The following is a 10,311-nucleotide window of genomic DNA, read 5'->3' on the forward strand; positions in this document are numbered from 1 at the left end:
TTTTGTGGAAAATAATGAAATCCCTGGGAAGATGCCAACATTACCTTCCTTTAATGTTTTGTTTTTTTTCTAAAACACCCCATGGTCTTGTGGTAAGAGTTCCTTATTAATGACCAAGACATAAAAGAAATAAAATTTAATCAGCATTAGCAAGTGTGAAAAGCAAAGTTTTTCATACTAAATTTATCAGTTTGTACATGAGACTTCCTCAGTGTTTATTTTTTTTTTTAAAACAAATTAAGGTTAATGGCTTAGCACAGTACTTAGGTACTCAAAAGTGCTGTTATGAAAACAAAACATTAGCTACTTAACCAGAGAATTTAAGTGCATGGGGTGGTGAAAACCCTCACCTCAACAGTCCAAATTTCAACCAGTCAAGCAATATGGGAACAAGGAAGGACTGGCAGGCTTTCTTGGGGGGAAAAAAGACTAATGTTTTAATGCAGCAACAGGATACTGCAAATCTGTAACATGAGGGCACGCTACCTATACCCGAGACCTCTGAACACACCACCTTTCCCAAGAATATGCTGAAAAGATGAATCACTGAATTTGCAAACTTAGACATCTATTAAAAAACGAAATACAACCATACCTAAAAATGGTCCACCAGGTTTAATAAACTTTGCACTTCGATTGCGCGACTCCTCTTCTGCCTGGGTCACGCGCTCTCTGGTCGTCTGATAGGAATCGCTTGTTGCACATACTGTAATTTTACTCTGTATAAATCCCAGGCAATTGAGTTGTGAGTCTCCAGAACTATAAAAACATTGAAAAAGGTTGAGCCCAAGCACTAGTTCAGATTTAGAAGTATGGTTGTATCAGGAACTTTAAAACCTGTCTTAACAGGTGAAGAAAAATGTTTTCCAACTCTGACAGCTAGCTAGGGCGTAAATATATGTCAAATTGTCTCTATGCATCCAAATTGTATCAGTTTTACCTGCCAGTGTAATTACAATTTCCTCACATAACCGTATCTCAGAGGCAGACTCAGGGCTGTGCCGGTAAGCGCTGCAATGACAATTAGAGGGACAACTTGGGCAGCTACAGTGGCACCCCGATGGCAGGTCCTGCCCCGGAGGCTTTCCCCAGCACTCAGCTCAGCCCATGTTTCCTCTCCTCCGCCCGGAGCAGTCCATGGTGGCCCCAGGCCCGGCGAGGCCGAGGGAGGGCACGCCAGCCTCCCTTCGAGGTCTGTGTGCGGCCTCTGCCCCCCATCGCCCCTCATCTGGCTTTCAAAGATGTCCGCCCTCCTCGTCGGCCGTTCTGTGCATTTGACAGCGCTGAGGAGCGCTTGCGCTTCACCCGCCTGCTTCTCTGAGGATTCATGTTCGAGAAGAGGCACTCCGAGCAAACCCCGCACGAGGGGAAGGACGGCGAGGTCTCTTCAATAGCACCGGGGCGGCCATTGGTTCTTCAGGAGGCGTTTCTGGAGGGGCCTGGCCCTCCATGGTCGGTCCAGACACGCTCCTGCAGTGCGCCGCGCCCAGCCAGGAGGGCACCTCGACTGGCTAACAGTGGCTTCGTTTAAACTGGCCTAACTATCACCGCTCTTAATGAGTACCCTGTATGGCACCCACCATGCAACAGCTCTGACCAGAGAGGGCACCAGCTTTAGCCAACCCGAAACACTTTAACCACCCTAGAAGTTTCCATTAAGGCTCCAAAGAAAAAGGTTCAAGAACCTCGTGTCTCAACGTAACTACATCATTTCTGAAAGTCACAAAGCTGGACCAAGCCACTGATAAATATTTCAAGATGATACAGCTACTGTTTCGTCCACAGCCTAGAGCTACGTACTGATTCCTTGCCCTGAAATCAGCACACTTACAACAAAAAAAAAAGGTCCTTCTTGCCACCTAAAAGCACAGCTTTTACCCATTGCCCACTTCCTTGAATGTCACTACCTTGATGCATTTTTTCACCACAGGAGCAGCCAAGGATTGACTGAGACGCTGCACAATCCCCCCCTCAGGCTGGGCATTTTTAAAATCCAAGCCCCTTCTGAAGCTGCCTTGAGCACAAAATTAGAGTAGATACCCTGCAGAGGTCCTTGCTGGTTTTATTTTTTTCCAACAACGCTACACAAGTCTTGCATTAACTTTGCAGGCACTTTGCACAAACCAAGAGCTGGCTACAAAGAACCTCGCGAAACCTAGTGTGAAACAGATTTTGAAGGAGATTAGTAAAACCACATTAAAACTACCTAGGCACGTTATTCAGAATTATTCAGAGCTAAAGCAGCTTAAGTTTAATCTTACTTATCAAATTAATGCAGTTTAGTTTAACTGAAGGTGCTCATTCCCAAAGACCATAGTGCCCTCAGAGATGCTCGGGAGAGGCAAGCCAGGGGCGGGGGCAGGACCGCTCCCCGCCAGCAAGCACTCCTGCTGCTCGCTTTCTGCCAGCCTCGGCAGCTGTCTGTCCCCTTTCAGATAGAGCTTAATAAAAAAACCAAACCAAACCAAAAACAACCACCAAAAAGTCACAGTGCCCCAGGGTCCCCCAGGTCTGCCACTAAACCATTCAGCTGTTTGACAACCCCATCAGGTGAGGTAACTGAAAGGCTGTACTGTAGTCAGAGACCTAACACAAGGGGAGAAACAGGAGGATGAGGATGCCGAGAGACCTCCTGTTAGGCAGACAGCTATTACATCAGCTCATTTTCTTATTGCTCCCAAAGCCTGCTATCTAGACAAATCTCTGTTTTGAAAGTGAAGGCAGAAGCTCTCCTGTGACCGAGAACCTGAGCAGCACCTTCTGGAGACATGTGTTGGTGTGCCTGTTTGTTATCAGCTTCCCAGATCAATACACAAACTCTGCCCGCCATGTCCTAGTTAATCAAATGGGACAAACAGTTATTCAACACCACTGAACTACACTGATACCAGGCTGAAGGTAATATTCTAGAAGCTGTAGCAAACTTCATGTAAAAGCACGGTATTTTCTTGCCTTTTTGGTAGACATTAACACTGTTCACTTTGACTCAAAGGTTAAGGACAAGGCACTGCTGTATTGCGTTTGGGTTCTGAAACACCATGATCATGTAATTATGGATAAGGTCTCTGATTTATGTGGTTCTTAAAATAAGACAACTATCCATCATGGCCAGCATGTTAGCACACTGCCAGCCCTAATCATATTTACATATGGTTGTAGAATGGATCTGGCCTAGCCTGGACGATGCTGAACTCCAAATGCTTTTAAAAATAGCACTGAGAGGTGAGAAAGTACTCAAAAGGTTACTTTTTTAAAAGCAAAACCAAGAATAATTCTATGCAAAAGCAAGTATTTATAATTAGCAAGAAACGATGCTATTGCTAGGAATTAATTTTCTATTGCAGCTCATCACTAGGAGCATGCTTCTGTTAAAGGTTTTCGCTATATGCTCAAAGCCACAGAATCTGCTTAAATTTGCCATGAAAGAAAACGTTAAGTAAAACTTACCTTGAGTCTGTTTGCTGGACACAGTCAAAGCTTCCCTGAGGATTATCTTTGCCAACATTTGACATGTAGAAGTTAAATGTATGCACTTCATTTGGCTGATCAACTTTGGGAATTTTAATATGCTAAAAGGGAAAAAAAAGTTTATGTAAAAACTTCAATCTACACTCCTTTGCTTGCAATTAACTAGGACCATAATTCTAAATGAGAAACTGCGTTTTGAAAGTTTTGATACGATTTCGGTCACGTCACTAAAAAGGCTGCTTTGGCACGATTCTCCCTCTGAAAGCCACGTTGGCCATGAGCCTGTTGCAGCAGTAACTGCACTGGAAGGGCTACGGTCACTCAGCCTCTAGTTCAGCACAGCATTCAAGTAGCAAGTCATCCTTTCCCATTTAGTGGAATTAATATGCACGTGCTTAACTTAAATGCAAGTGCCTGAGTATAATCAGACAGACCGAAGCTCAGCTAACAAAACAGATGACAGCAATTTGCACAGACCACACTGGACACTGCCTTGACTTTGTGATTTATTTGGTCCTAATGAAGCACACACGGGAGTCAGCTCCAAGAAGCAAAAAAAAACCAGCAACACCCAAATTACAAGAGTAAAACTTCTTAAACTCTAGAAGATTAATTTCAACTCCAACAGGAGCTAAAAGCCTTTTTCTTTTACTCAGCTCTAGATGCAACTATTTGCGTAAATGTGAAATGTAAACAGTTTTCTGTAAGTTTAGTCAGACGTAACAAAACATGATTTCTTTGGCTGAACTAATCATTTAGTACAGAATGTGCCGCATTCTGCTGGAGCTTAAAAATGTAAATACGAGAAATCATGAAAATGTTTATTGGCATAAGCACATTTTTCAGTGTGCTGCTAAGCAAAACAATACTGAAGCACAAGAAAAACCTACTGCCACACAACTACTTTATTCTGAAGGTAAACTTAGCTTGCAGTAAATCTAAAAAGCTGTTCTTCTGAAATTTGTGTTCTTCTGAAATTTGCTTGAATTTTTAATGGAATATTAAATGCAACTGACAAAGATATGTAAAAGCAATATTCAATGGTCTCTTGGAAATCTTTCTCTCAATATTTTGCTTGCAAGAGTGGCCAGTCTTCATAAATGCCAAATGTCATTTGTGTTACTACAAAACAACTGCATTACCATTTATATTTTAACCATCAGTAGTGGCAGAGCTTATCAACAGCTTGGGGCAGTGACTGGACATGAAGAAGAAAAACAAGTCACCTGAACACCATATTCTTTTACTTACACTTAAAGGACTAGCGTGCTTTAAAGAGCAATCTGTGCATTTTATCTAAGAATGGAAATAAATCAGGCAAGGTACAAATGTGTAATCTTGGATTATATACACAGCTTTACCTTTTAGTGATTATGAAGGTTACTATAGAGTAACCATCAACCTAAGATGACCATAGGGGCCCAAATGACACTAAAATCCATCTACATTCTATACAGCTAACTATCACTGATTCAATGTTTCACCATACTGGTTTTATCATGAATACAGCAGGTGCGTATGTATGAATTTGACAATTTGAATTCAACCCACTGTAGAAGAGGTAATGTCTTTTAGCCTGATATACTTTTGGAAAACTAACAAATATATACTATGGCATCTAAGGCTGGCTGTGAAGAAAAATCAACTGAAGAGAGGAAAGCTGGTAAATGTTGCTCTGTATGCTTGGATTTCATTCTCAAAGCTTATTTTGAGCAAATCTTTATTTTTGGTTGATCAGCCTAAAGAATGTACATGCATGAAATCACCTTAAACATTAGGAACTTCTGTACCCTAATATTTATATTTAAAATTCTGGAAGAATTGCCATGGGTATTAAACCATAGAGTGGCTCAGCACGTTTGATCCAATAATGTGAAGACAGAAGCTGGCTTTAGAGCACATTCAGAAACATGTTTGTTGCTGTTCTGCTCTCTTCAGTGAGGTCTTCCTTCTCTCAAATACCGAAAAGCACACTGAAAGTATGGAGAAAAACAAGTTCTGCCTCCTTACAGGCAGCTGCCTATGAAGCTTATCACTGACAACGATTTCCCAGGTGCAAACTCAAATGGAAACAATTAGGCTTGCCCCCCCCTCCCCGACTCTGTGAGAAAAGACACTGATGATGTGGGAACCAGCTACTGCAACCATTTCAACAGGTTTCTTTGCATGAGTAAAGAAAAGGTCTAGAAATCTACTTTCATTCTCAAATTTCTAGCATATTTTTTTCAGAAACTTCAGAAGAACGAGGTGACCACTCCTCAGGCATTCCTTAATTTGGATGAAGACAACTCAAGAATGGTGGGGGAATGTTTCTCTGCTAGAAGACTTAAAAAATTGCAGTGTAACTAACATGAGGAAAAAAAAAAAATATCGAACTCTTTCGTCCTCCGTTCCAAAGTTTTCATATTTAATCTGTAATGCAGCAGACACAAGCCTTCCATTTTTGTAAAAGTTTTTGGACCCATTTAGAATATCCACAAAGCCAAAAGCCAAAAGCTTTGTCCCTCAAACAAGCAAATTTACTGAAGCCTGTCATCATTCAGATAACAGAGTTTAATAAACCTGGGACAAACTCTGAGAGAAAAAAAAGACAGTTTAAGTTATATTAAATGCAATTAAATCAGATAAGACTATTTCCCATATTATGGTTCAAAAGTGAAAGCCCAAACATTTATGAAACAGAAGACTAATTACTGAATCTGCAGATAATACAAAGCTGGCAGGGACAAAATGCATGAGGATGGAGTTAAAATCCAAAGCAGTCCTGAAAAACTGATGTATAATACCCTTCAAAAGAGGCTGTGCAAGGTACCTCATCTTGAGGTAAAAACCCAATGCAGGGCAGCAGCTCCACAGAAAATGATCTGCAGGTTGAAGTCGAACATCCAACCAACACAACCCCACAGTATCACACTTTTGCGATACTGGGGTGCACCAACGCGACTACAGCCACAAGAAGCAGCAGGTTGAACTGCAGGACGATGACTTGCACGCAGGAGCTACCGCTCCTCATCTGCTTTCCTGTTCACCAGAGGCTTCCACCACGTCGCACACCACTGCGTCAGGGAAGCACGACGCTTCAGCAGCCAGCTGTGCGGCGTAGACCCCAGCCCCGCTGCACTGTCCTCTGCCAGATGCCACCCACCAGCTTTGACCTGAAGAGAGTTCAAGGCTCCTTCCTTGCTTCTTTGCAAAGACAACCTCATCCCCTCACAATCAAGTCAACTTATCTTACAGAGGCACATTTTTAAAGTATGGGGTTCCTGCTTGGCATAGAAAGTATTCCTAGGATACTGACACGTTTTCAGCAACCTAGAGAAAGCAATACTTGAACCGGATAAGCTTGTCAACAACACCTAGGTTTGCAGAAACTACTGTCATCTCAAACACTTAAGATCAAGTTTTACAGCTGTTGACATATTTGCCATTTTTTTCTTTATCTCGCAAGACAAAGTAACACTTTGAAGTAGTGTATAGACTCAGCAACTTCTGCAAGCAAGCCTCGTGTTTTGAATACACAGTTCTGTTTTTACACTGTAAGTTTATATTATACAGTTCTGAAAAGCTCGATAGGCAGAGTTCAAGGATTTTTGGCTTAATCAGGATTAAGATACTGCATTCAGCTTGAGATAAGCACAGTGGCAAAAAGTTTGTTTTTCCTATTTGAGCCATACTTGCAGAAGGTGGTCAAGGAGCCTTTATTAAGAAAGTACACATTGCGAACACATTAATCCATAACAGAAAATAAACTTTTGTTTTGCATCAGGAAGCAGCACTGCAAGCCCATTGTCAGCACGTTTGTTTCAGAGAAGCTGCTTTTGATTTGTATACAACCTTCCACATATAAACAGCATCCTGGCTGGTACGTGGTGTACAATACGTTGAAAAGGAATTTGCTATTTTCTCTTACAGCAAAGAGGGAGATTTCCAAACAGCAAACACCCACCATTATTTATAGCCGATATATACCCTTCTTCCAGAAATAGTGAAGTCCTTGCCGCAATCCTTCATTAGATCTACTTTATCCTCAACCAGCAGCCAACCAAACAGGGCAATGAAAGGAGATGAGAAAGCCCTGAAGAGAAGCTGTGTGTTTGCATGGCACCTTACCCATGCTTCTGTCCCCTAACGTGGCCCAACTTCAAGTATGTTAACTAACTGGTGTGAGTTGACAAGTCCTCAGCCTATATCCTTCTCAGAATATGTACTAGCACAGGAAGGTCGGGCATCAGTTTTCTTCTCACATGCCCAAACACATCTATGCTTGCACATACTTCTTTCCCCATTTATGCGAGAAACCCGTCTCTCCACCGCCAGAAGACACATCCACATAGGCAGCTGTGCTAAGCCTTGTGCCAGCTCCCACATACGTCCCACACAACACAGGCAGCCCTCGCTGCTCTTCCCACTGCCGCCTCGCCGCTCAGCAGCCTTCAGGCAAGTGACCCAGTTTCAGCTTAACACCCAGGTCCTTAATACCTGTCTTAGCTGCTACCTTCTAGCTAAGCCCACAACTGATAGACACTAGAAGAGTATCACCACTGTGTTTCATGAGATAAGTTAACACAAATAAGTTGTGATGGACAAGGGTTTACAAAGCGGTAAATAACACCCACTCATGCCTAAAAGCCTTAGCATCCCTGCGACGCTGTCAGTACCACCCACATGTGCTTTGCCTGCATGGCCAGGAGAATGCAGGCACTGAAAGGGAAAAATCCAAGCTAAGATGCAGGTAAGCCATAGACAGGTGAACACGCAACAGTTTTCCCTACCAGGTTTGACCAAATTTTCTGCTCTGTAGTGACCAGCTGTTTGTTTCAAACCCTTCCCTTCTACATTTCCTCTCCCCTTTACTTCACAGCTGCCCTCTCACACTGTTTTACCATCTGTACCATCACCCTCCTTCTTTCCTGTTTAAGAAGAAAAAAAAAGTTTAAAACCCAATCTGTCTTTAGTGAATCCACTGATTAATAGACTTTGTCAAAGGTGATGTGTGAAAAAGGTGCTGTCAGAAGCCACTGCAGAAGAGTTATTTTTCCAATTCCAGAAATTAAGTAACTGCCTGTTTAGCCTACAGCATTTGCATTATTTTAACAGAAGCACGCAGGAAGTCTTACCATTAATGTCAAATGCATCTCCCTAGGCTAATGGAGACGCAGAAAGCCTGTTGCCTAGATCCACGCTGAAAAGACAGTAGTGGCTGAGCGGGTCATTCTTTAATGGATGGCGGCTGCAGGAAATGTGCTCTTTCTGCCTCTCCTCTAAGCTTCCATAAAGAAAACAATTTAATCTACATTTGCATACAAAGTTTGCAAGACAAAGTTATTCAGCCCCCAGAATCTTTCCTAACTGGCATATTTTTCACCTGAGTTATGTAGTGGGTGATGGGATAAGGGACCTCCTGCTTTCAAGTGCCTGAATCTCCAGCACTGATGTGACTTTTTTGGACACAAATATTAGGAGAGATTTTAACACTACTGTCGGTTTAATGAGAAGGTGTGTTCCTAAAACACAGTGAAGCCAAACTAATGGATGGCTGCCAGCAAAAAGCCTGGCTCCATGAACATGTTCCCGCTGCTTCCCCTGGGCCAGCCAGGTCATTTTGACTGTGCCAGTCCCACACAGATGCAGAGAGCTAGCCTTGCAGAAAACTACAGAAGAAATCCAAAGGGGAAAAAAAAAAGAAAAGTTTCCTTCTAGGCCACCTTCACGAGCAATATCACTGCAGCAAATGCACAGCGCAATGGCATTCGCAGAAGAGTCCTCCTTTCCAAGAGCATCACTAGCTAAAACACAAAAAACCACCTGCTTTGTTACAGTTAGATTTAGCACTAGAGGGCAAAGAGAAGCGTCTGTAACTCCACCAGTGCGCAGGACAGTAAGGATACCAAACCTATTTATCTATATACACTGACACTTATGAAGATGCTAGCTTGGATATGCTAAAGGAAATCCCAGGAAGGAAGGACAGAGTTAGTACAGGGTCCTCTTGAATTAAAAAAAAGTCTTAGCACAGGCTACAGAAAACAAGTGGAAGAACAGACATTCTGCAGAGTTTAAGTATAAAAATTTTTATGCTTTTGAAATTTGACACTTTAGGATAAAATGGTGAAGTTTTCTTACTGCAAGCTGTTTGCAAACGGAAGGATGCAGAGAGCACTTCTAAATCTTCTGCAATGAAAATATGCTTCCATTTTTAAGTGAGAAAAAGAAAAGTCAAGACTTAAAACAAACTTGGACAAACTCTGGCAAGCTCAGATCAGGCAGCTGTGTGACCTGAGGAAAGCCAAGCAGATGAGGGTCTCAACAGAAGCACGCTTTGTGGCACAAAGGGGTACCGCGTTCCTGCCTTTCACCCCTCTGCAGGGGGACTTTTGCCAGCCAAACCCATGGCTGCAGACCTCTACGTGTGCACCAGCACACGGAGCTGACATGCATGTGGAATGGTGTGCTGTGGTTTGACCTGGCCCCAGTGTCACCACTGGCCAGGCTGGAGCGCTTCAGGGATGTGTGTCAAGCACTCCTGACTCACTGCAGCCTACTTTAAAATGTCATTTTAAATTCTACGTCCTCAAACTGGCTTGCAATTTCTTACCGTCTAATGGATTTAGTAATAGAGAATACCCAATAGAACAACTCAGACCCTTGACTTTAATCCCTTCCTTTTAGTAATCAATTTCTGCATCTATCTATATCCTCTCTTGCTCTGACACACCATCCTTGTCGGGTCTCTAACGTAAGAGCAGTTTTCATAATTTTCTCCTGAAGCTCCTGTGCGGACTTCCTCCAATTTCTCTGCCTCATAGCTTTTTGTCACTTAGTTCCTCCTCTTTTCCAACATTC

General features: G+C 42.6%; 1 protein-coding gene across 1 annotated transcript in view; it reads right to left on the reverse strand.

Moving 5' to 3' along the window:
- ELL2 (elongation factor, RNA polymerase II, 2) overlaps positions 1-10,311 on the reverse strand; it is a 30,934-nt gene that overhangs the window by 15,103 nt on the left and 5,520 nt on the right. Inside the window, exons 3-4 of the mRNA XM_010297298.1 lie at positions 3,448-3,569; positions 596-759 (exon numbers count right to left, since the gene is read on the reverse strand). Of these exons, the coding sequence (XP_010295600.1) occupies positions 596-759; positions 3,448-3,569 (286 nt within the window). The remainder of the gene's footprint in view (positions 1-595; positions 760-3,447; positions 3,570-10,311) is intronic.

Source organism: Phaethon lepturus, unplaced genomic scaffold (assembly GCF_000687285.1).
Source record: "Phaethon lepturus isolate BGI_N335 unplaced genomic scaffold, ASM68728v1 scaffold22581, whole genome shotgun sequence".
Classification (NCBI taxonomy): Eukaryota; Metazoa; Chordata; class Aves; order Phaethontiformes; family Phaethontidae; genus Phaethon; species Phaethon lepturus.